We start from the raw sequence: 26,957 nt of genomic DNA on the forward strand, positions 1-26,957 counted from the left end.
TCTTCGTTTAATAAAAAACTATCAGACAAGAATTTGCTAAAATTCATATCCACGAGTTAACAATCAATATTCGATGTAGATGACGGAAAAGTAGTGCCGCTACGATGATGATATTTTGAAACGTTCTTCCCTATTGTTATCAGTTTTAAAAAGAGTATTATTTTCGCTTTCAGTAAACATATAAATACTAACCTTAATGTGCGACAACCCAATGCCCCTTTTTCTGGTTCCGGCTGCTGTACATATGCAATATCCAGCAGCGCTGAGGTTGTGATAAATCGAGAAATTCTCAACGTACATATGTTTTGTAGCTTTTATAATTTTATATAGTAATTAAGACACAATCAAAATAAATTAACATTGGGCTAAGTGAAAATACATATGTCTTAACCGATGATCCTTACACGTGAAATATTTTCCATGGGATATCACATTTGAAAGTCCTTGAGGTTGTGTATAGCACTGTATGGTTTGTAAACTTCTCAATTCTGCACAATTCCACGTTCATCTCATATAATTAGTCTCTCGACCGCGTGTACGCGGGAGTGAACGTTAAGGTTACTCAAATCTAAGAAACTCTTCCCACAAACATGGCATTTGAATGGCCTTTCGCCTTTATGCTTTTGTACATGCCTCTTCAAAACAGCCTTCACTGAAAAAGACATGGAACACTCATTACATTTAAATGGAGTCTCGCCCGTGTGAACGTGGGAATGATTCTTGAGGGCGCCTGATTGTGAGAAACACTTTCCACAGACCTCGCATTTGAAGGGCTTTCCCTTTGTGTGTGTCGGCGCATGTCTGTTTAACACGCATGACTCTGAAAAACATTTTCACCAGACATCGCATTTGAAGGGCTTTTCTTGCGTGTGTATGCGTGCATGCCTTTTTAAACTTGCCTTCATTGAAAAATCCATTCCACATTCATTGCATTGAAATGGTTTCTCGCCAGAGTGTATCCGGGAGTGAATTTTAAGGTGGCCCGAATCTGTGAAACACTTCTCACAAACCTCGCATTTAAATGGCCGTTCGCCTGTATGTATGCGAGAATGCCTTTTTAGAACAGCCGATTGTGAGAAACACTTTCCACAAAGATCGCACGTGTATGGTCTATCACCCGTGTGTACACGGTTGTGTTTTATAAGTAGACTCGAATCTGAGAAACACTTTACACATGACTCACATTTGAAAGGCCTTTCGCCTGTATGAATGCGAGAATGCCTCTTTAAAACAGACGATTCTGAGAAACAGTTTCCACAGATATCACATTTGAATGGCCGTTCGCCTATATGTTTTTGTACATGCCTCTTCAAAACAGCCTTCACTGAAAAAGACATGGAACATTCATTACATTTAAATGGAGTCTCGCCGGTGTGTAGGCGGGAATGATTCTTCAGGGGCCCTGATTCCGAGAAACACTTTCCACAGACCTCACACTTAAAAGGCTTTTCGTTTCTGTGCGTCAGACAATGTCTGTTTAACACGCATGATTCTGAAAAACATCTTCCACAGACATCGCATTTGAAAGGCTTTTCTTGCGTGTGTATGCGTGCATGCCTTCTTAAACTTGCCATGATTGGAAAATTAATTCCACATACATTGCATTGAAATGGTCGCTCGCCAGAGTGAATCCTGGAGTGAATTTTAAGGTGGCCCGATTCTGAAAAACACTTTTCACAAACCTCGCATTTAAATGGCTTTTCGTGTGTGTGCATGCGTGAATGCCTTGTCAAAACTGCCTTAATCGAAAAAGACGCACCGCATTCCTCGCATTTAAATGGCCTCTCGCCCGTATGTACGCGGGAGTGACTCTTCAAATGTCCCGATTGTGAGAAAAGCTTGCCACACGCGTCACACTTGAATGCCTTTTCTCCTGTATGTATGCGTGCATGTCTGTATAAAACTGACGATACTGAGAAACACTTTCCACACACGTCGCATTTGAAAGGCCTTTCCCCTGTGTGAACCCGTGTATGTCTGATTAGAACTGACGAATTTGAGAAACACTTCCCACAGATATCGCATTTATATGATTTTTTGGTTCTGTGTATACGGAAATGAAGATTCAGAGATTCTGGCTTTATAAAAACCTCGTTGCATATATTACACTTGATAGAATTACTGCTTAAATTAGTAATATCTGAACCATCTGGTCTGTGACTACCACACTGTGTCAATTTGTCTTCTTCACCATCAATTCCGGTGTATTCTTGTAACACACTATTCTCAACATCCATAATGCTGGAATTAACATAAAGGATTATCAGTCTCCACAACATTCCAATACCAGACAATTATAAAATCAATATACTTTGCATACTTCCACTCGGTAATGAGTTTTGTAATAATATTCTCGGGAAATTCCACACATAGTAACAGTACATTTCTATTACAAAAAAAGAGAAATGTTTTTGATGAACAGAAATAGACTCTTGCGGAAGTTTCTAAAAAGTCTTAAATGACCAACTTATTTTTTTCTCCTCTCTCTTCATCTTCTTTTTTCTTTTCTTTATTTTATTATCTTGATATATTACTTAATCATTTGTATTTGTATGCCATTTAGTACGACTCTGCTAATCAACATTTTATGTCTTGTAACCCACATGTATTCTCCTATTAGTATATTAACTGTATAACATATATATCGAGTGAATCAATCGTCGAATTTAACTCGAGCCTTTCAGGTCTCATAAATTGTGTGTTTGTGTGTGTGAATGTGTATATTCCCCTTATGTTATGTAACTGATTTTGATTAAGTGTAATTTTCTACTTTATTTTATATATTATGTAAATGATCCTGACTATTTGTAATTTTATATTATGTAACCAATCTTGACATTGTAATTTTCTACTACATTTTATGTAATTTCTAAGGTATTTTCTTTTGTGTTGTCTTGTAATCTAATTGTATTTCATGTATATTACTGAAACCTGGTTGAGTGGAAGAGAGGGCCTCATGGCTTTAACTCTGCCAGGCAAAATAAACCTACTACTACTAATACTAATTAGAATAATAATAAAATAAAGACTCAGATCCATCTGATACAGACAGCGATGAATCTTGGCACCTATATATTGTCCCGCTTAGAGGAATCGAGAAAAAAATGCTCACTAATTAAAATCAGATGAAGATATCGTTTTGATTTACATCTGACGAGGTACATAATCTGTCCAACTTTATGCACCAATGGTTCAAAAACAGTTGCATGTTCATGCGCGTGCGCACTAACGTTTATCGTGGAAACAATACTGACGGCAATCAATAGAACATTCTGTCATTGGACCATTCTCCTTCATCGAGGCGACAATCAAAGGAAATGTAATGTGTATATGGACATGTGCAGAACTTTTGTTGTTATCAACTCCCCCAGTTTAGGTTTTTCAGCAACAATGAGAATCCTTGCATGGCCACCAAGGTCACGCGACTTGAAGCCAATTGACCTCCTTCAGGGGCTTTATGACGAATGTTGTGTACCAACTTGGTATAGTTGACACAGTTGAAAAACTGAGACAACGCATTATAAATGCAGCTGCGCTAATCACTCCACAAATGTTATGCAACATTTGGCAGAAGGTTGAGTGCTTTTAGATGTCTTCAGGGTAGCTCGAGGCGCAAACATCGACTTGCATTTACCAATCTCCGAAACTCGGAGACTTTTTACATGTTGTAAATTTAAATTATATCAGCATAACTCACATATTTACATCGTAGGTGACACATGTGGACTCATAAAATACATGTTTTGTGATTAACTGTCTTCCCACAAACCTTACATAACAAAACTGTTCCGTTGGTTGAGAACACATGGGCACCAAATTCACTGACGTAAGCATGAAGTTTACTTTTCAATGGTTTACTGAATTTAGGCATTCTAGCTAACCGATCTTATACCTTCTGTCACCCGACAATAACTGACTGACATATGTAGCACAAAATTGTAACAGTAAGTTTTGAAAATTTGGAAGCAAACAATTGAAAATGCTATGTGACAAATTATATGAGAACGAGCTGATTATTGCACACAATTGCGAATTCTAAATGAGGCAGAAAAGGCACGTGAACAGCTTCAAATACTTGCACGCCACCTTCATCCGCCACCTCGAAATGAGCAGATAATAGTATGTTTCTTGTCACGGTAATGATTTTAGTGAATCGTATGTAGTTTCAATATCAAAATATTTTCAGGAGTCAACCTGAATAACCGAACAATAATACTAGAAAATAGCTGTGCTATATATTATAAAATTTATCCTACGTCATCATTAAATGACGCTGTGAGACTGGAAAAACATAACCAGCAAAATACACTCACCTCTCAGTCAACACTTCATCCTCTTCTGAAGAGACTTCCACTTTCTGTGCCTGCTGAAATCTATCCAGATCGAATGCATATTCCTGAAAGAAATTATTAGATATTGAAGAGAGCTATACACTGAAAAGTTACAATGAAATTCTCTTCCTAGGAAGAATAAGTTTCTCCTTTCTTTTGAGAATAATGTCTGATCCTTACCAGAAATATTTTTGCGAATTACTAGTTTTTTTTTTTTAAATCTGAATTGAAAGCAGTGTAAGTTCAGGATATATGGAAAAAATGAAAACGATTAATTATATTCTAAATTAGTTAATGGCCCAGATATACTTCAAAATCCGCTGCTAGTATACCTGTAGACACATTGCGATTCACTTACATCAACTTCAGACTTCAACACAGGAGAGCTGACAGACATTAGAGTGTCTTCACCTTCACATTTCATCACAGCAAAGCTAACAGGGACCTGTGTCTCTTCAACGTTCATCTGGGATATGAAATCACTGCTGTGGTCCAGGCATTCTGTCTTCAAGCCTACCACTTGCAGTTTCGATAATTTTTTTTCCTATAGAACATAAAGGCATCACTAGAAATAACTTTATTTAGATACAGGAACTTGATCCCTATCCTGAGCAAGATTAATCCAGTCCCTACCAACATATCCCACCTCCCTCAAATACATTTTAATATTATCTTCCCATCTACGTCTCAGCCTCCCCAGAAGGTCTTTGGACCCAGGCATTTGGAAACATACAGTATCTTTTGGTTGAAGAAACCTGTGTATATGACGGAAATATCATTTTGTAGATAAATTAATCCATGGCGCAAAATTCAAAACAGTACTAAGGCCAATCAGCTGACAGTTGGCCTAATAGCAACTTACCCGCAGCAAAGGTAGAAAATCCTCCAACCAGTACCGTATACTGTGTTCACTGTAAGAAAAATCCTAATGTAAACATAACCACGTTGCTAACATACACGAGATTGGCTCCCATCGAAACACTCACATGACGCAGGAAAATATAGTTCTTATCTGGAAACTATAATCTTGTATTATTTGAATATAAAAAATTGAATTCTAGTTGTTAAATACGATGAAACATAATCACTCATATGTATAACGCTATGTAAAAGAAAAGCTAGTTTTATATTTTATGTACTATGAACGCGGATGAATACCAACGTCATATCGAGGTAGTCTGTTCTTGTAACAAACTGGCGTCACTTGAGCTCGTAGTTGTTCAAGTAATCACGTGGTACCGAAGTATAATTTCTGCATCCTCGGTGTGTGTGGTTATTAAACATAAGAGTGGAAACCCTCTCAAAAGTGGAGAAAAACAAATAGTCCTTAATGTATAGCGTGTAATAAGTTATGTGAGTTTTAATTACAGTAATTATAAAGTAAATGTTTCCTAAGCAAACGAATGCATAGTAGTGAGGTTAGGCCTACTTGACGAGTAACGGGAAATGTTTAACATGAAACAGAATGTACAACAGTAGGCGGGAACACGTACTGAGAATCTATGGCGCCAAACAGCGGCCAATGAAGCCTCACTTCAGTCGCGTGCTATTGTTTATATTAGGATTTTTCTTACAGTGAAAAGATTATAGATGTGTGGCCAGCACATTGATTACGTGAATTTTCGAGTTGTATTCTGAGGCCAGATTACTTAAGGCCTGTATTGCTCTATCATGATGCAGGGTGAGCACCATTCCCATAGACTAGCGAAACTTCATGTGAAAATTGTTTCCTATATTCAGACACAAATCCACGCGCTATTTATATTGCCAATCCAAATCAAGGCGCATTATACTACACAGTTAATTACGGATTAGCAATTTAGCCTAGTAAATATGAAATGGAAAATATGCACTTCTACCTCTGTTACACAAAAAAAAGAAGGAAAAAAACACAATAAGACTTTTCAGTTTACCTCTGGTAAAGCCTCATTCTCTCCTGTTTTGTATGAGTTATCATGCAGCTGTAAGTCCAGTGGATCAACCTCAGGTTCCATCTTGATCACATCCATCGCAACTGAAAAAAGTGTTTTGTAACAATTGAAAATGATTTAAAGAAACAGAGCGGTTGAGAAACGCTTATTACTAGGTTCTCAGACGATCAAGTAATTTTTAATAACACTGAGGACGAATTACAAGTTGCTGCTCATAAACTGAATGAACTCGCAAGTGAATATAATATGAGTATTTCTGAGAAGAAAACCAAAGCAAGGGCTTTGGAAGGTACAAATCATAAAAGATGCAAAATAATGATTAATAAAAAATTAATAGAGCAGGTAAATAACTTCAATTATCTAGGATTCAACGTATCTTACTGTCAAAAGAACGATATAAACATAAAATTAAATAGATTTTATAACATGTGCGGAACAATAAGGAGAACGTTGAAAAACAAAACACTAAAATCCACACCGCTAAATGAAACAATGCTGATATACGCCTGCGAAAATTGGACACTTAACAGATCAAATAAAAGAAGAACAGAGGAGCTGAAATGAAGTTCGTACGTTCAGTAGCAGGCTATGCATTATTAGACAAGAAACATAATGAAGAGATCAGTACAGAATTAAATATTTTTAACCTGGCAGAAAGAATTCAAAGTCCAAGATCTAATTGACTACAGCACATAGAAAGAACGCCACCCAACAGGCTTCACTGATTTTACTCCACTACCAACCTAAAGGCAAATGCCAGGTAGTATTTTGGCGAATCCTCGGACCTCACCTCATCTCACTACATCTCGCCAAAATATTGTAACAAATTGCACAAAATTGTAGAAAATTACTAAATTGTAAAACTATAAAAATTTGTAAAAATTGTAATTGTAATATTGTAAAATTTTGACTTGTTCCACATCTTAAAGCTTCATTGCTCATGTAAGATCTATGGAATAAAATACTGTAAATGAATGAATGAATGAAAAGTTCGTTTCCTCCTCGTTTGATATTAGGGCCTATAGTTCCGCAAAGTGAAACGTAATAGTGTAATGAAAAGGCCCTATACGCTAATCAACACACAATGATAATTATTATATTACAGACTAAAGCCTATGTCGACTTTTATAGTTTAAAAGTAAAAATTTCAACTTACCTCTTCCAGAATTGTAACTCTAGGAAATGAAAATGGAAATACACACATAGCCTACGACAGTGAAAACTATTTCCTCTCCCTGAACTCACACGAGCAAACGAGATCATAGCTGCCGTGAATGTGGCGACAGTAGTAGGCCTACTCTCCCCTTGCTGAAAAAAGCGAGCGATGCGAACTAAGTAATTTTATAGTTAGATCTAGCCATCATTTTTAAAGTGGCAGTTACCCAAAGCTTAGCGGAAAAAAAAAAAAAAAAAAAAAAACTACTAGTGGGATTCCTAGCCATTTTCAGTTTTCACTGTCATTTTTAAATTACAAGCAAAAAAAAAAAAAAAAAAACACAAAACAAAACAAATTAATTAAATTTGTTCAATTTCCATTTAATTGTCCACACCTGTGGAGTAACGGTTAGTGCGTCTAGCGGCGAAACCAGGTGGCCCGGGTTCGATTCCCGGTCGGGGCAAGTTACTTTGTTGACGTTTTTTTCCGGGGTTTTCCCTCAACCCAATACGAGCAAATGCTGGGTAACTTTCGGTGGTGGACCCCGGACTCATTTCACTGCCATTATCACCTTCATCTCTTCAGACGCTAAATAAACTAAACTGTTGATAAAGGGTCGTAAAATAACCTACTACAATAAATAAAAATAAATTCGTTCAATTACTGAATATATTACTTTATTCTTCAATGATTCAACAATTTGTAGAACCGTATTATTGTCATATTTTTCTCATCCAAAACAAGGATATTTACATAGTTATCTAGTATAAATCCAGGACACTTCCCTGTCCGATCTGATTGACCTAATCGTCATTAAGGTAATCTGTGGTCAATTTATAAATTTTCAATAATTATCTTGTTAATATGCCAATATCAATTACATTGAAACAATAACCCTTTCTCAAAATAAGAAAGAACACTCACCAACCACAAAAATAGAAGAGAAGAGTCTAAAGTTGAATGCCTGCTACTTCTCTGTTTGTCAGTTTATTTATATAAAATTCGATGCACGAAAACTTCGAATGGAATTGTAGGCACTAGAAGTCTTCCCTATGATACAGAAAATCCTTTCAACTGCAGCAGATTAGCAGGCAAATTCCACAAACTTAAATATGTTATGAATGAGAACTTTTTTTAGAATAAATGCCGAACACAAAAAGCCGTTTTCCTAAAATTGTTACTCTTACATTTTCTGATTTTGAGTTCCAATCTGACTTTTATTGGTCTGCATCATCCTCATCAAAAATTTCATGAATGTTATTTCATAGAGTCTTTCAAAATTTTGTTCACCTCTCCATACTTTTCTAATTTAGGCCATTCTATTTCATTTTATACACTAATCCATACAAAAGAACATAGCCTACTTTGCCAAAGCTTAGTTTCCACAATTCTAAGCACTGGATTCAACTATCATAATCATAACATCACAGGATACTTGTTCTTTTTTGGTATTATTTTCATAATTGATTAAATGGCGATCTTACTCGTGTTACTTATGTAAGCATGTGCGGCTTACAGCTGTTTCGGTGCTACTTGACACCATCCTCAGAGCCTTCTGTGTCTCGGCGTCATCTCAACTTCGCTGCTTGTTGTGCGAGTGCGTTCGTGTGATGAAGAGTTGTGTCAAATAGTGTGTGTGTTCTGAAATTGATCTGAGTGTTGATAATTTGATTAGGGTGTGTTTTAGTGTGTCTGTATATTTCTGTATTCTGTTAGCGTTTCTGTCTGATGTCGCATCCACATGATTCACGACGTCTTGGGATAGTGGAAGGTGTCGGCAAAACGGCTCACCCCTGGTCACAAGACTGCAAGAATGGCAATAATATTCTGTATATTTATTGTCATCGAAATTATTATTCTTTTAGAGATCCAGTTGTTTCCAATTTGTTTACCAGTCCCAGTGTCGTGTTTCTTTGGAGGGGATTACGAACACCAAGTTCTCTTTGAGTAGCTGTCATTGAATTCGTAATCCAGTATTGCTTCACAAGGAAGAGCCGTTGATTTAATGTGTACTGCATTTTCAGTGACTAAAACAAAATGTCGAAAACAGATGCCAAAAATAAGGAAATAAAGAATAAACATCTGCGCATCTCGTGACAAGAAATCAAAAGTCGTGCTTGATTTGACGTTAAAGCACAGTCTTCTATATACAGTCGCGAAGCTCAATACGTAGTAAATATGCAAACATTAGATAGTTGCTTACCACTAGGATCTCTAATATCGCCTCATTACAGGCAATGCAAAATAGTACCGTCAGAGTCTATTGTTTCTAGCACCCTCAAAACTCAAGCTTCGTGACTGTATATAGTAGACTGTGGTTAAAGACTGGTCATTAAGTGAATTTCCAGCCAAATAAATAAAGAAGTTTCAACATTTGCTATAGAGGTTAGTAATCTCCTGAAGATACTCTACATTTGAGGTGTAAAAAATTGTGGCTAGCATCGTATGTTTTGGAATAAAGAAATGTGTTAATTCTATATACCTTTAGGGAAGCCGAGACGTATATGGGAAGATAATATTAAAATGGATTTCAGGGAGGTGGGATACGATGATAGAGAATGGATTAATCTTACTCAGGATAGGGACCAATGGCGGACTTATGTGAGGGCGGCAATGAACCTCCGGGTTCCTTAAAAGCCAGTAAATAAGTAAGTTAGTTCTATATAAATCACTCTGTGTAAAACGTTCTAGAGTTACAACAATTAAAAAAAAAAAACCGGTAATGTACCTTTAACAGAGACGGGCCCCGTTTCAAGACCGGTTTCATGTCCTTCAAACTACAGCTATTCTAGCTGGTCTTCATTTCCGCCGTTTGCTTTCGTCAGTGATTGGGGTGGGGTGTGTTGCTCTTATGGTGGGGGATAGTTATTTGTATGTCGTGTATTATGATACCGAATAATGTATGTGTATTGAATTGTAATTGCGTATTAAGTATATCCTGTGGGTATGTTATTCTGTGCTTGTATATTTCGTATTGTTCCAATATGTTTAATTCTGGACCTTTGGTGTGATGTGTAATATTTCCATTATTCATTGATTAAAGTTCTCGTTAACACTTTGTTAAAACTATAAAATTTACTTAGTCTTACGTTAAAAAAGTGTAAAATTGTTAAAAAAAAGGCATATACCCTCAACAGACGGCCCGTTTCAACGCTATGTCACGTCATCTTCAGTGTCTCTTGAACCTCTGGTGATCTCGACTCTATGATGTGCATTTTTCAAATAAATATAATTCAACTAGAGTTTACAAATTAAAATGCGATAGTTGCCCACATTTTTACATAGGACAGACAGGAAGATCCTTTCCCACAAGATATAATGAACATATTAAAGCTATAACCAAACCATACATCACATCAAATTATGCAGACCACATTATCAACAATAATCATGACTACAATAATATAGAAAATATATGGAAATTTTACACATCACACCTATGGAAATTTTACACATCACACCAAAAAGTTCACAATTAAACATCCTAGAACAGTACGAAATATATAAGAATACAATAACATACCCACAATATATACTTAACACACAATTGCAGTTCAATATACACACATTATTCCACGTCATAATACGTCATAACACACAAACAACCAGCCCCCACCATAAGAGCAACACATCCCCACCCCTACCATCGACAAATGCACATCATAGAGTCAAGATCGCCAGTGGTTCAAGTGACACTGAAGATGACGTGACATAGCGTTGAAACGGGTCGTCTGTCGAAGGTATATGCCTTTTTTAACGTAAGACTAAGTAAAATTTATAGTATTTCCATACGTTATTGTTGTCGTGATTGCTGTTAGCAATATGGTCTGCGTAATTTGATGTCCACAAAAAGTCCACAGTTAAACATATTACAACAATATGAAATCTACAACATACAATAACATTTCGACAGCATATACTTAATACACAACTACAATGTAATACACGTCCATTACTCGACCTCATAATATACGACATAGAGACAACCCTCCCCCACCATAACAGCAACACACCCCCAATCCCAACACTGACGAAAGCAAACGCCGGAAATCAATACCGACTGGAGGAGCAATAGTTCAAAGGCTACCATTCCGATGTTGAAATGGAGCCCATCTGTCATAAAGGTACATTACCGGTACCCTTTTTTAAAAGTAGTAACATTTTTAACGTTTTAACTCTAACTCGAACTCAGGCCTTCGGATGCTGACACAGTTGCGGACGCACACTCAAGTCGAACTCCGGTACACAAGACTGGCTGGCTTGCTCTGTTCACTGGCTTACGCACTGAATGGCTGAATAAACTGAAAACTGTTCAAGTTCGCTCGCGTTTCTTCATTTATAGCTAAACTATCGTTGCGAGAAAGTACGAGTTCTGGATAGTTCGCGATATTTCGACGCGTGTGTCCATTCTCGAATCATCTCGCACGCTGCTGCTCCCCTCCTTCAACGCGTGTAGCCATGCCCCAGGAGGCAGATGCGCGCGCAACCCGCTCAAAACACGGCCGACTTAGCCTCTCCTCCGTCGGTCGTGAGATCGAATCTCACGTGGTCGTCACATTGTTCCCTCCTTAGGAATAACAGATGATCCTTACACGTAAAATATTTTCCATGAGATATTACATTTGAAAGTCCTTGAGGTTGTGTGTAGCACTGTATGATTTGTAAACTTCTCAATTCTGCATAATTCCACGTTCATCTCATATAATTAGTCTCTCGACCGTGTGTACGCGGGAGTGAACCTTGAGTTTACTCAAATCTAAGAAACGCTCCCCACAAACATGGCATTTGAATGGCCTTTCGCCTATATGTTTTTGTACATGTCTCTTCAAAACAGCCTTCACTGAAAAAGACATGGAACATTCATTACATTTAAAAGGAGTCTCGCCCGTGTGAACGTGGGAATGATTCTTGAGGGCGCCTGATTGTGAGAAACACTTTCCACAGATCTCGCATTTGAAGGGCTTTTCGTTTCTGTGTGTCAGTGCATGTCTGTTTAACACGAATGATTCTGAAAAACATTTTCCACAGACATCGCATTTGAAGGGCTTTTCTTGCGTGTGTATGCGTTCATGCCTTTTTAAACTTGCCTTCATTGAAAAATCCATTCCACATTCATTGCATTGAAATGGTTTCTCGCCAGAGTGTATCCTTGAGTGAATTTTAAGGTGGCCGGAATCTGTGAAACACTTTTCACAAACATCGCATTTAAATGGCCGTTCGCCTGTATGTATTCGAGAATGCCTCTTTAAAACAGGTGATTGTGAGAAACACTTTCCACAAAGATCGCACGTGAACGGTCTATCGCCCGTATGTAAGCGGGAGTGACTCTTCAGATTTCCCGATTGTGAGAAAAGCTTGCCACACGCGTCGCACTTGAATGCCTTTTCGCCTGTATGTATGCGTGCATGTCTGTATAAAACTGACGATACTGAGAAACACTTGCCACATACGTCGCATTTGAAAGGCCTCTCCCCTGTGTGCACGCGTGAATGCCTGATTAGAACTGACGAATTTGAGAAACACTTCCCACAGATATCGCATTTGAATAATTTTTTGGTTCTGTGTGTACGGAAATGAAGTTTCAGAGATTCCGGCTTTACAAAAACCTCGTTGCATCTATCACACTTGATAGAATTACTGCTTAAATTAGTAATATCTGAACCATCTGGTCTGTGACTACCACACTGTGTCCATTTGTCTTCTCCACCATCAATTCCGGTGTATTCTTGTAACACACTATTGTCAGTATCCATAACGCTGGAATAAACATAAAGAATTATCAGTCACCACAACATTCCAATACCAGACAATTCAAAGGCCTGCGAGAGATAGTCATAAGCAATAATTTTATCGTTTTTAAGATTCCTGTTCCAATTTAGGATTTCGCACAAACAGATCATGTGTTGATCAAATTAATACCTCAAGAATAATCTGTGAACAATGCAATGAATGGAAAAGTACCTTATATTTACTATTTATCGATTTTGAAAAAGCGTTTGACTCGCTTAATAGAGGTTATATATGGAAAACAATAACAAAATTTGGTATACCAGGAAAAATTTGTAGACTAATTAAACTTATATATGAAAACTATACTTGTAATGTAATACACAAAGGTATGCTGTCAGACAATATAACAACTACATGCGGAGTGAAACAGGGTTGTATTCTCTCTCCGATCATATTTTTGATTATTATGGAAAGGTCTGTTGGCAATGTTAGAAGAGGTATAAGCTGGGGATTAAACGATACCTTGGAGGATCACGATTTCGCTGATGAAATGTGTTTGCTCTCCCATAGTTTTGGTGACATGCAGAATAAAGTTAATACTTTATTGAAAGTAATAAAAGGGGCTCATATGCAAATAAACGTAAAGAAAACTAAAGAAATAAGATTAAATAGTAAAAAGACAGATAAAGTTATAATAAATAATAATAACATTGATACTGTTGAAGAATTTAAATGTTTGGGTAGTATAATTGACAAGGATGGTGGCGTCTTTGAGGATGTAAAATACCGAATAAAAAATGCAAATAGTACATTTGTCCAGTTGTATTCAATATGGAAATCTTTTATTATATCTAGATCTACAAAAATTAAAATCTTTAACAGTAACGTGAAATCAATTTTAATATATGGCTGTGACACATGAAAAACAAGTAAAATTATACAAAATAAACTGCAAACTTTGTTAATAGATGTTTACGAAGAATTTTAAAAATTAGATCGCCAGATATAAACACAAAGTCAGAACTATGGAAGATAACAAATCTGAAAGAAATCACAATAGAAATCAAAAGAAGAGAGTCGAATTGGACAGGGCACACAATCAGGAAAGGAGATGGAGCAGTGGAAAGAATGGCTTTGGATTGGAACCCCCAGGGTAGTAGAACAAGAGGAAGGCCAAAAAATACATGGAAGAGAACAGTTTTGGAGGAAATTGCTAGGGAGGGGAAAACATGGAGCGAAGTGAAGAAGTTGGCTACAAATAGGGTCCGATGGAGGCACTTTGTGATTGCCCTATGCTTCTCATGAGGAGATACAGGAGTTTGATTGATTGTTCCAATTTATTATTTAAACTTCCCTCTTTAAATACAGCTGAACAAGTTTGTTTCTACATTAGATGCCAGCAACTGACATGTGACAGCTATTTACCTTGTCATATTCTGAGAAGATACATCAGTGGTGAAATGGATGATGGGTAAGAAGTGTCTCAGAATATTCACCACGTGCTGAAGGGAGATAGAAAGCATACTCACCAGCAGCCAAGGGTGTATGATAGTGCAAAGTCTTATCCGTGGGTAAGAGACGGTAGTCCGAGGGTTTACTGTGCTGATGACCACAGAGATACATGGCCATAACGCTCATCAAAATGGCATCCACTTAAGACGAAGTGAAAATACTTCTTATATTCAGAGCTGTTCTAACAATGGTCATTTTTAAAATAAAGACTCAGATCCATCTGATACAGACAGCGATGAATCTTGGCATCTATATACTCCAAGAAGTATGAATACATTATTTATTACCAGCGCTCGTATGTTTAGGCATCTATAACAGTTAACATAGGCAGGAAAAAAGGCAATAAAAACGTAGAAAAGGCACAATAATCTTTGAAAATGGCATACATTTTAAAAAGACATATCTACATCATGTCCCGCTTAGAGGAATCGAGAAATAAATGCTCACTAATTAAAATCAGATGAAGATATCGTTTTGATTTACATCTGACGAGGTACATAATCTGTCCAAGTTTATGCACCAACGGTTCAAAAACAGTTCCATGTTCATGCGCGTGCGCATTAACGTTTATCGTGGAAACAATACTGACGGCAATCTGTAGAACATTCTGTCATTGGACCATTCTCCTTCATCGAGGCGACAATCAAAGGAAATGTAATGTGTATCTGGACATGTGCAGAACTTTTGTTGTTATCAACTCTCCCAGTTTAGGTTTTTCAGCAACAATGAGAATCCTTGCATGGCCACCTAGGTCACCCGACTTGAAGCCAATTGACCTCTTTCAGGGGCTTTATGACGAATGTTGTGTACCAAGGCAGCACAGTTGACAGTTTAAAAACTGAGACAACGCATTATAAATGCAGCTGCGCTAATCACTCCACAAATGTTATGGAACACTTGGCAGAAGGTTGAGTGCTTTTAAATGTCTTCAGGGTAGCTCGAGGCGCAAACAACGACTTGCATTTACCGATCCCCGAAACTCGGAGAGTTTTTACATCAAAATGTACAAAAGTTATGTTATAAAACCATAATTTATATTGTAAATTTATTTAACTCACAACAATGGAATTTTATTCTTCCAACAATAATTCCTTTCTACAATTCGCCTTAAACGCTCTCGTCAACAATTGGATTTTCACTCAACACAGTATTCGTTATAGCACTCCACCGACGACAATGACGATTTACTTGGACTGGTACGAACAACAATGAACTGTTAATATTAACTAATATTTACAGAGCACTATTTACATATCAGAACTATCAGTTCTCAGTTCACAGTTCTTCTAGCTCAGTCACTCGAGTTCACAGTATCTCGAACCACAGACCTTCAGAGACAGTCCACTGTACTCGAACTCGGGTCCCTCCAACTGCGGTCCACTGCACTCGAACTCAGGTCCCTCCAACTGCGGTCCACTGCACTCGAACTCAGGCCTTCGGATGCTGACACAGTTGCGGACGCACACTCGAGTCGAACTCTGGTACACAAGACTGGCTTGCTTGCTCTGGCTTTCTCACTGACTGGCTGACTAATCAACTGAAAACTCTATCTGTCGTTCCTTCGCGTCCGTAATTTATAACCACAGCGACGTAGCCTCGAAAGTTCCACGCGTCTCTAGAGATGGCACTCCAGAAAAATCCAGAGCCCTCTCCTCTCTACCAGCACCAGATGCGCGCGCACTCTCTCTCCACTCTCTCGCCGCGTAGGCCCTTTCCCCTTACTTCTCTCCTCCGCGCGACGTCCCCGCGCGATCTGCTTTCTTGCGGGACGCTGGTCGTGAGTTCGAATCTCACGTCGCTGTCACAATATTTTAAATTAGCACTTATTTTTCGATCCTTCTAAGCAGGACACGGAGTATTTTAGCAATAAATTTAAATTATATAACCATACCTCACATATTTACTTCGTAGGTGACACATGTGGACTCATAAAGTATATTTTTCGTGATTAACAGTCTTCCCAAAAACCTTACATAACAAAACTGTTCCATCGATTGAAAACACATGGGCACCAAATTCACTGACGTAAGCATGAAGTTTACTTTTCAATGGTTTACTGAATTTAGGCATTCTAGCTAACCGATCTTATACCTTCTGTCACCCGACAATAACTGACTGACATATGTAGCACAAAATTTTAACAGTAAGTTTTGAAAATTTGGAAGCAAACAATTGAAAATGCTATGTGACAAATTATATGAGAACGAGCTGATTGTTGCACACAATTGTGAATTCTAAATGAGGCAGAAAAGGCACGTGAACAGCTTCAAATACTTGTACGCGACCTTCATCCGCCACCTCGAAATGAACAGATAATAGTATGTTTGTTGTAACGGTAATGATTTTAGGGAATCGTATGTAGTTTCAGTATCAATATATTTTCAGGAGTCAATCTGAATAACCAAACAATAATACTAGAAAAAAGCTGTGCTATATATTATAAAATTTTTCCTAAGTCATCATTAAATGAAGCTGTGAGACTGGAAAAACATAACCAGCAAAATACACTCACCTCTCAGTCAACACTTCATCCCCTTCTGAAGATACTTCCACTTTCTGTGCCTGCTGAAATCTATCCAGATCGAACGCATATTCCTGAAAGAAATTACTAGATATTGAAGAGAGCTTTAGTTGCCCATACACTGAAAAGTTACAATGAAATTCTCTTCCTAGGAAGAATAAGTTTCTCCTTTCTTTTAAGATTATTGTCTGATCCTTACCAGAAATATCTTTGCGAATTACTAGCTTATTTGAAATCTAAATTGAAGGCAGTGTAAGTTCAGGATATATCGAAAAAATGAAAACAATTAATTGAATCGCACTTTTTAGAAAGGAACTAAGTCAAAATTTGCCATTCTTGTTTTTATTATCCAAATGATTACTACTTCCAAGACACACTGATTGGCGAAGAAATGAACTTCGTCAGACCTTTCCATGTGTCTCTAACATCACTGTGATGTTTGTACTACGGTAAAGAAAAGAACTAAGTCAGAAAGTTAGTGCGTTTCTTCACCGTTTGGACATAGAAAATAATATGACAACACATTCTTTGTAACTCTGTTATGCTACATTAAATTTTGGTATTTTGTTAGACTTGCTTACGAAACACGTGTGTATAGAGACAACAATGAATGAATGTTTATATAGGTAAGTGTAAAGTACTGGTAATAAGTTGTTTAGATAATCATTATTATTTTATTCTTAGAATATTTTTATAACAGAGAAAGTTGTGTGCGTCAATACATGAGACAGTAATTTGACTAAAATGATCCCTAAAATTCAAAGAGATGATGAACGTTGTTAGCATAATCTGCCCTTCCCCCAATTACCAGTTCAAATAAGTCTTCTATATGAGGCAATTGTAGATTAATATATTTTCCATTCATGATCTTAAATCCAACCAATGTGTGCTGTACGTGTATTACGAAGGACAGGTTCGAAAGGGATCCAATGATGTTTGTTCGTTTTTTAAATACTATTTTGATGAAAACATACATAATATGTTCTCAGATAGCTGCCCAGGCCAAAAAAAAAAAAAAAAAAAATCATACAATAGTTAGGTTTCGTCTTGGTCTGGCAGCTTCTGGAAGATTCAAAACTATAAAACATTATTTTCCTGATCGAGGTCACTCATTTCTCCCTTATGATAGGGATTTTGGGGTTTTCAGAAAAGCGATAACAGGGGCCGATAGGGTGTATACAATAAAAGAATATATAGAAATAACCGTACACAGTGGACTCTGAAAACTGATCAGTAACTTTGATATGTGGTGGCCTAAAATTTCAAAAAGAATACCATATCGGAAGAAACTTCAAAGAATGCTCGTGAGGGGAAAGATTCATTTCACACCCTCTGTATGAAAGAAATTCACATACAGCTCAGATAGCCCTGGCGTTGTAGAAGGTCACCCATATATCAAGAGTTATATTAGCGATAGGTTTCACCTTGAGAAAGGGGAATTTACGAGTTTGACACTGAACTAACAAAGGCATATCCAGAAGAAAAAGTTCCCATCAATGCTCAAAAGATTGAAGACCTTAAGATACTAATGAAGTACGTCAGTGTTAAAAATGCTGAAGCATTTAACGAAGAAATATTTTCATATTCTACTAAACAGGTCCTGGCGCACCATGAATGAGACCCTCTAGTCATTTCACATGTGTTGATTTTTTTATGAAACATGTCCATTTTGAATTAATTTTTTGATTCATAATATTATTTTATGCTCGACCATGCTGAAATGTACTAATTATACACCTGGTAGCAGTCCTTTAATGCATGTCATTAAAGTACACATACTCATTAAAGTACAGGTCTTCAGCCAATGATAACTCAGCTTACATGTGTTCAGCCAATGACAAGTCAGCTTTGTACCCTTATAAATCCGCAAGTATCGATTATTCTCGGATATGCAATCGAAAGAGAATTAGCGAAAAGTCACGGAGGCTGGAAATCCAATAATGTCGCAGAAGGTTATGTTCTGTTACTATAATAATTAGCGTTAATTGTAAATAATATTCAAATAAATTCAATTTGTCATCTCGTTTTTCAATGTCGAATTCAATAATCAAGGTTATAATATTGTAGTATTATCAAGTTTAACGGGACTATGTCAAGGTCAATGACATTATTGTTCCTCGGAAAAAATCAATACTTTCGCGTCTGCGCACATCTCACAATTCACGACCTAGAACAAGGTCACTTCCGATCTTGTCAGATACAAATAAAATGTATACATCTGAATACCGGTAATTTCAAGTTAGAAATATGGTCGAGCATAAAAAGTCGTATGAAACTCGCCTATAATGGTAATTAAGAAGATCGTATGAAAATTATGAAACTCGCTTGCGCTCTTTTCATAAATATCCATACTCGATTCTTAATTACTATCATTATAGGCTCATTGCATAATGTACTATTAAAATTTCTAATATGTCAATTTAATCAAAATACATGTAGATCTGCGTTGAATAAATGTTGTTAACTTAATCTATTTATTTTGTTCTTTCAAAAAAAATTTCCAGTGAAGAAAGGAACTAAGTCTCAAATTTATAAATTTATGTATACCATTGTAGCACAAAATTTTCTTAAAAAGTTTGTTATCATTAAATTCAATCCCATATTATCTTTATATAATGTAAGTCTTAAATATCTGATTATGCTATATGTGCATGAAAAAATGTTTTGATGCTCTCCTGAAAAGTAGCAAATTTTGACTTAGTTCCTTTTAAAAAGTGCGATTCAACTATATATTCTAAATTAATTAGTGGCCCTGATATACTTCAAAATGCACTGCTAGTATACCTGAAGACTGATAGTGACCACTTACTTCAACTTCAGACTTGAACACAGGAGAGCTGCCAGACATTGGAGTGTCTTCACCTTCACATTTCATCACAGCAAAGCTAACAGGGACCTGTGTGTCTTCAATATTCTTCTGGGATGTCACATCACAGCTGTGGTCCAGGCATTCTGTCTTCAAGCCTACCACTTCCAGTTTCGATAATTTTTTTTCCTATAGAACATAAAGGCATTGCTAGAAATAACTTCATTTAGATACAAGAACTCCTTCACGTGTTTTAACACTGCAACAGGAATGCGAACAATTAAAGAAATCTATAAGAAGGCAAAGACAAAAAGATCTACCAGTTTATCCAATATCGTAAACACAATTTCAACTGAGTTATACCTGAAAGCTTGACTTGCATAACACACGTCACTGTTCGTTAAGAGAAAACCACAATTTAAGTCACACAGATTTAGTGTACACTCAATGTTGGTTGCTTGACGGTTGTCAGCCCACTTTGACGTCTGTGGATATACTTACTTACTTACATACTGGCTTTTAAAGAACGCGGAGGTTCATTGCCGCCCTCACATAAGCCCGCCATCGGTCCCTATCCTGAGCAAGATTAATCCAGTCTCTACCATCATACCCCACCTCCCTCAAATCCATTTTAATATTATCTTCCCATCTACGTCTCAGCCTCCCCAAAAGGTCTTTTTCTCTCCGGCCTCCCAACTAACACTCTATATGCATTTCTGGATTCGCCCATACGTGCTACATGCCCTGCTCATCTCAAAAGTCTGGATTTAATATTCCTAATTATGTCAGGTGAGGGATACAATGCGTGCAGCTCTGCATTGTGTAACTTTCTCCATTCTCCTGTAGCTTCATCCCTCTTAGTCCCAAATATTTTCATAAGAACCTTATTCTCAAACACCCTCAATCTCTGTTCCTCTCTCAAACTGAGAGTCCAAGTTTCACAACCATACAGAACATCCGGTAATATAACTGTTTTATAAATTCTAACTTTCAGATTTTTTGACACCAGACTAGATGACAAAAGCTTCTCAACCGAGAAAAATTGCATCGGTGTCTGGTAGAGTTATCGAGTAGCGCAGTTGGTAGAGCGTTGCTACGTTTAACAAAAGGTCCCGGGTTCGATGCCCGGCCACGGAACAATTTTTCCCTCGAAGATATACAAATAAACTGTACAGGGAGTTATACCTGAAAGCTTGATTTGCATTATTCGGGATTGTTTTTGTGTCGGGAAATTTGTTTTCGGGAAAAATCATTCGGGAAATTGTATTCGGTAGGGAGTCCTTCGGGAGAATAGGTAGGCTACTCGGGAAAATGTCCGGGAGTCGAGATTACTTTACAGAAACACACAAAGGCTCTACCTTTAAATATTAAAATTGATAAACGCTTATATGTCTCTCACAGAATTCAATGATATGTGTATAAAAACAATGTGAAAAGAATATCTGTGTTTGTTGTGCAAGAGCACTTCAAATAAACTCAAAAGTCACTTGTTTTCACTTCATTATATTAGTACGATTGAGGCATCGCCAACATAAAACGCATTCTTATTTTAAAACTCATAATATCAGTCCCATCAATATTCTGTTTAGAATAAAACCTGTTGGAAACATTTTAAAGCGACTTATGTTATGTATTATTCTCCTAAGCGAGACATTAAGATTTATTTAATTCAGGATCTCCTATAAATCCTCTTTTAAAGAAAGTATTTTGAATAACATAAAACCTAAATTCTAAGTGGGAACCAACTTAATTTATATACCAATTTTGAAAACTATTCCAATGTTGATTATATATAACACCAATTATTTAACTAAAAGTGAAAGGTACCAGAAAAATTAAGGTTGCCAGTGGTAAGTAAATAAATGTACAATTTTACTTGAAGAAAACATTCATATTTTGGTTGGAGTCACGCCATCTTTCATCATAGTTTCCATCGCATATTTACAATTACCGAATAATTATTACAATAATTTCAAGACGAGATAAAGTGAGAAATATTATTACAATAGGAGATAGTTACAAGTGAAGATAGTATGGGCATGTGATGTGAAGCATAGAAACCAAATTAAAAAAATAAGTTTTGAAATGGAAGCCATCTGGCAGGAGGAGCTGAGGAAACCCACATGAAGAAGCATGAAAAAGGACATAGATGGTGGATATGTTTGGACCCGGGCATTTGGAAACTTACTGGATCTTTTGTTGAAGAAACCTGTGTATATCGCGGAAATATCATTTTGTAGATAAAATAATCCCTGGCGCAAAATTCAAAACAGTACTAAGGCCAATCAGCTGATAGTTGGCCTAATAGCAACTTACCCGCAGCAAAGGTAGAAAACAAGTACTGTATACTGTTTTTGCTGTAAGAAGAATCCTAACGTAAACATAAGCACGTTGCTGTCATACACGTGATTGGCTCGCAGTCGAAACACTCACATGACGCAGGAAAATATAGTTCTTATCTGGAAACCATAATCTTGCATTATTTGAAAATAAAAAAATGAATTCTAGTTGTTAAATACGATGAAACATAATCACTCATATGTAAAACGCTATGTAAAAGTAAAGCTACTGTTATATTTTGTTACGTAATATGAACGCGGATGAATACCAACAGTAATACCGAGGTAGTCTGTTCTTATAACAAGCTGGCTTCAATGGAGCTCGTAGTAGTTCACGTAAGCACGTGGTACTGAACTATAATTCTGCATCCTCGGTGTGTGTGGTTATTAAACATGAGAGTGGAAACCTTCTCAAAAGTGGAGAAAAACAAATTGTCTTCAATGTATATAATAAGTTATGTGAGTTTCAATTACAGTAATTATAAAGTAAATGTTTCCTAAGCAAACGAATGCATAGTAGTGAGGTTAGGCCTACGTGACGAGTAACGGGAAATGTTTAACATGAAACAGAATGTACAACAGTAGGCGGGAACACGAACTGAGAATCTATGGTGCCAAACAGCGGCCAATGAAGCCTCACTTCAGTCACGTGCTATTGTTTACATTAGGATTTTTCTTACAGCGAAAAGATTATAGATGTGTGGCCAGACACTGATTACGTGAATTTTCGAGTTCAATTCTGAGGCCAGATTACTTAACGCCTGTACTGCTCTATCACGATGTAGGGTGAGCACCATTCCCATAGACTAGCGAAACTTCACGTGAAAATTGTTTCCTATCTTCAGACACGAATCAACGCGCAACTGATGTTGCCAATCCAAATCAAGGGGCATTATACTACACAGATAATTACGGATTAGCAATTTAGTCTACTAAATATGCACTTCCACTGTTAGACAAAAAAAAAAAAAGAAGGAAAAAAATACAATAAAACTTTTAAGTTTACCTCTGGTAAAGCCTCATTCTCTCCTGTTTTGTATGAGTTATCATACGGCTGTAAGTCCAATGGATCAACCTCAGGTTCCATCTTGATCACATCCATCACAACTGAAAAAAGTGTTTTGTAACAATTTAAAAACGATTTAAAGAAACAGAGCAGTTGACAAACACTTATTACTATGTTTCTAGTGTTGGAGACCGATTACTCAAGTTGACTGTAGCAGGGTACATAGGTCGAGGACGTGAGCTAGTACGAGGACATTGACTTGGTTCTGCGATCGATTACGGGAATAACAAGGTGAACATAAAGAAATCTCGGCAACTCTAAAAGTAAATATACGTTACATAGCATTACAGAGATATATTTTTACGTACCTTTCGTTATGTGCAGAATAACTATCATAGAATTATTCGTGGGTTTGAGTTTCCTCCTTTATTTTCTTGTGCTACAATGTCTCTGTATATAATATCGCTTGTCACCTCGTTTGTTTGTATTACATATTTTACGTGTAATGTTCCTGTCATTCACTTTAAACACTTACCAAATCCCGCTGTAAATATATGCTCCTGTGAACCTTTAACCTGCAACATTATTATTCAGCAGGTACACTGATTATGCATGCTAGAGTACAGACTGGTGAACGCATAGTCAACTTGAAACTACGTAACGCTCCCTATCGGTCCAAAGTTACAAGGCTACTTATTACAAATGAATATGAACTACTACTTCTCAATTTTTTTAACACGTCGGAAACTAATTGCTTACACGACAGTTAGGAAAACATTTAGTACAGTTGTTACTACGATGAAAAATTTAGAGCCTAGTGTATTTATTTTCACTAAAGAAAGTATATCCTAAAGCAGAGAAACAATACATTTAATATTAGTGGTGGTTAATATCTGTTTGAAAATAATCACATTGTCTAGTCATATGTTTCTGTGCAATAATAGTTATTTATGGTACTTGTGAGGTAAGTGCATCTTTATTGCGCGAGTGGAAAGATTTAAGCACGAGGCTGACGCCTCGTGCTTAAATCACACGAGCGCAATAAAGATCACGCTCACAAGTACCATACGTAATTTTATCCATGACCATAACGAAAAATTATGTTTTATGAAAGAAAATGTGTTGAAAATAAGTCCTCATATAATCACATATCATGGCATGGATTTTAGAATCGATACGTGAACTAGGTAGGTCATGATGTAGGAGGCCATGAATAGTGAAGAATGGTATCTAAGGTGTTGGATAAATAACAAATTATAATTAATTATATACCTATATATAATATATATATATATATATATATATATTCATTTAAAACGTGTATTTTAATCTTTATGAAGTTTCAGGGATTATTTAGAAGTGTTCACGGGACTAAAATGACTAAAATAATTTGACATTTTACTTCTGTAAACATAAGACGATTATTAAAACATAATTAATCATCGTGTCTGTTTAGCTCAGTTGACTAACGCGTGTTGTTTTAAAATCCTATAAACCCAACTTCGCAGGTTCAAGTCTCCACGCCTTAATTTAAAATAAAATATATATATATATATATATATATATATATTATATTATATATATTATATTATATTATATTATATGTAGAACGTATGGGCGAATCCAGAAAAGCATACAGAGTGTTAGTTGGGAGACCGGAGGGAAAAAGACCTTTAGGGAGGCCGAGACGTAGATGGGAGGATAATATTAAAATGGATTTGAGGGAGGTTGGGTATGATGATAGAGACTGGATTAATCTTGCACAGGCTAGGGACCGCTGGCGGGCTTATGTGAGGGCGGCAATGAACCTTCGGGTTCCTTAAAAGCCATTTGTAAGTAAGTAAGATATATATATATATATATATATATATATATATTAGATATTAGATATGGATGCAATTCACAAATTACGACTTAGTAGACAGAGAAAAGAGAAGGAGATTGAGTGTATCTATATTTAAGAAATGGTAATAAAGAAGTAGATGTAGTGACATCTAGTAACTAATATATTAACTTCTTGAGTAATAGTTGAATGGAAACTGTGAGGTAAAGTCTTTATCTCACTAGAGGAATAAAGTAATGTTGAATAAAAGCCTACTTTATAAACGCAACATTATTTTGTAAAGGCATGTTTTTCGTTATGGTCATGGATAAAAATTATGTATGTACAGTATAATTCCGTTAATACGCTCGTCAAGGGACTATGGCCTTAAAGCGTTATAAACGGAACAGAGCTATAGAAGGGAAATGATTTATCAAATGGGGAGTACAATTTAGACGCCACTTCATGGGAAACATATTATATTGTTACAGTACAAAATACATATAGGAGCTCATTTCATAAGAAAAAAAAAGTATGATTGGTGTCTGTCATATGTTTGTACTGCTATTATGAATAACATTTTCTATGCAATTTAAGTAACTACAGATAACTTCACTTGATACACTGCTAGGAGCAACACTAATGTAATTTTACACATATGGACGGAAGATTTCCGCTTTCCCATCTGACTAAATTTTACAGAAGGGACAGGAATGTATTGAGCGTTAAAATCCATTCATGCAAAGAAATAGCGGTAAGTACACCTTCCGACAGTGCTGACTGGAGGCTTTTTCAGGTAGAGGGTGAAATTTCTTTCTTGCACTAGCGATGCAATGACCCTCAGTACAGTCACAGCAACACATTTCTTCACTATTGTTTAAAACAGCATAAGTTTCGAAATGTATACCCAATTTTTTACTCATTTGCGATCACCTACATGATGATGGGATATAGATTCAAACACTCTCCCAAAAGAGGTTCTCTATAAAATTAATACTCTTATTATCTTAGCGTGTGCTCGATTACACTAACCTCTAGCGCTTCAAAGTGAAACTAAACGCCGGCGCACAGAGAAACAAAACACAGGAAAATTCGCTAAGTGTCCATTCTTTATAATCCCTGTTAGAGAAAATATGCAGCATAATGACACAAATATTTTAGCTAACTGGATAATGCAACCCTCCCGAAAGAACGGACAGGCGGACAAGTTGGTGCGCTGGTATACCTACCCACTGACAGAAAAAAACCAATAGGCCCTATAATAAATACGTTTAAACATAGTCTGATTTTGTTTACTGGTCAGTGAACTATCAGAGACAGGTTGAAATCGCGTGACACAAATAAAATATCACTCATGAGGCAATGAAGGCAAAAGATAATGGGTTACAGTGGGCAATTCGTTTCCTCCTCGTTTGATATTAGAGCCTATAGTTCCGCAAAGTGGAAGTAATAGTGTAATGGAAAGGCCCCATACCCTAATCAACACACAATGATAATTATATTATAGACTAAAGCCTATGTTGACTTTTATAGTTTAAAAGTAAAAACTGCAACTTACCTCTTCCAGAATTGCAATTCTACGAAATGAAAATGGATATACACATATAACCTACGAAAATGAAAACTTTTTCCTCTCCCTGAACTCACACGAGCAAACGAGATCAAGGTTGCCGTGAATGTGGCGACAGTAGTAGACCTACTCTCCCGTTCCTGAAAAAAGCGAGCGATGCGAACTAAGCAATTTTATAGCTAGATCTATCCATTATTTTTAAAGTGGCAGTTACCCAAAGCTTAGCGAGAAAA

General features: G+C 36.6%; 1 protein-coding gene across 3 annotated transcripts; it reads right to left on the reverse strand.

The window, feature by feature from the left end:
- Positions 1–344: 344 nt before the first annotated feature.
- LOC138691921 (zinc finger protein 678-like) lies at positions 345–26,810 on the reverse strand. 3 transcript variants are annotated; one of them, XM_069814552.1, is made up of 5 exons: positions 26,713–26,810; positions 6,245–6,345; positions 4,690–4,875; positions 4,314–4,396; positions 345–2,241 (listed from the first exon to the last, which is right to left on the reverse strand). In XM_069814552.1, the coding sequence occupies exons 2-5, from the start codon at positions 6,338–6,340 to the stop codon at positions 834–836; spliced, it is 1,773 nt and encodes a 590-aa protein (XP_069670653.1). In that variant the 5' UTR covers positions 6,341–6,345; positions 26,713–26,810; the 3' UTR covers positions 345–833. The 3 variants fall into 3 exon arrangements, with proteins under 3 accessions (XP_069670653.1, XP_069670652.1, XP_069670654.1); XM_069814551.1 differs by lacking the exon at positions 26,713–26,810 and adding an exon at positions 7,419–7,604; XM_069814553.1 differs by lacking the exons at positions 345–2,241; positions 4,314–4,396; positions 4,690–4,875; positions 6,245–6,345 and adding exons at positions 9,154–13,175; positions 17,173–17,255; positions 19,991–20,176; positions 23,333–23,433 and having other exon boundaries at positions 26,713–26,801.
- Between the last annotated feature and the right edge of the window lie 147 nt (positions 26,811–26,957).

The sequence above is a fragment of the Periplaneta americana genome, chromosome 16 (genome assembly GCF_040183065.1).
Source record: "Periplaneta americana isolate PAMFEO1 chromosome 16, P.americana_PAMFEO1_priV1, whole genome shotgun sequence".
NCBI classification, from domain to species: domain Eukaryota; kingdom Metazoa; phylum Arthropoda; class Insecta; order Blattodea; family Blattidae; genus Periplaneta; species Periplaneta americana.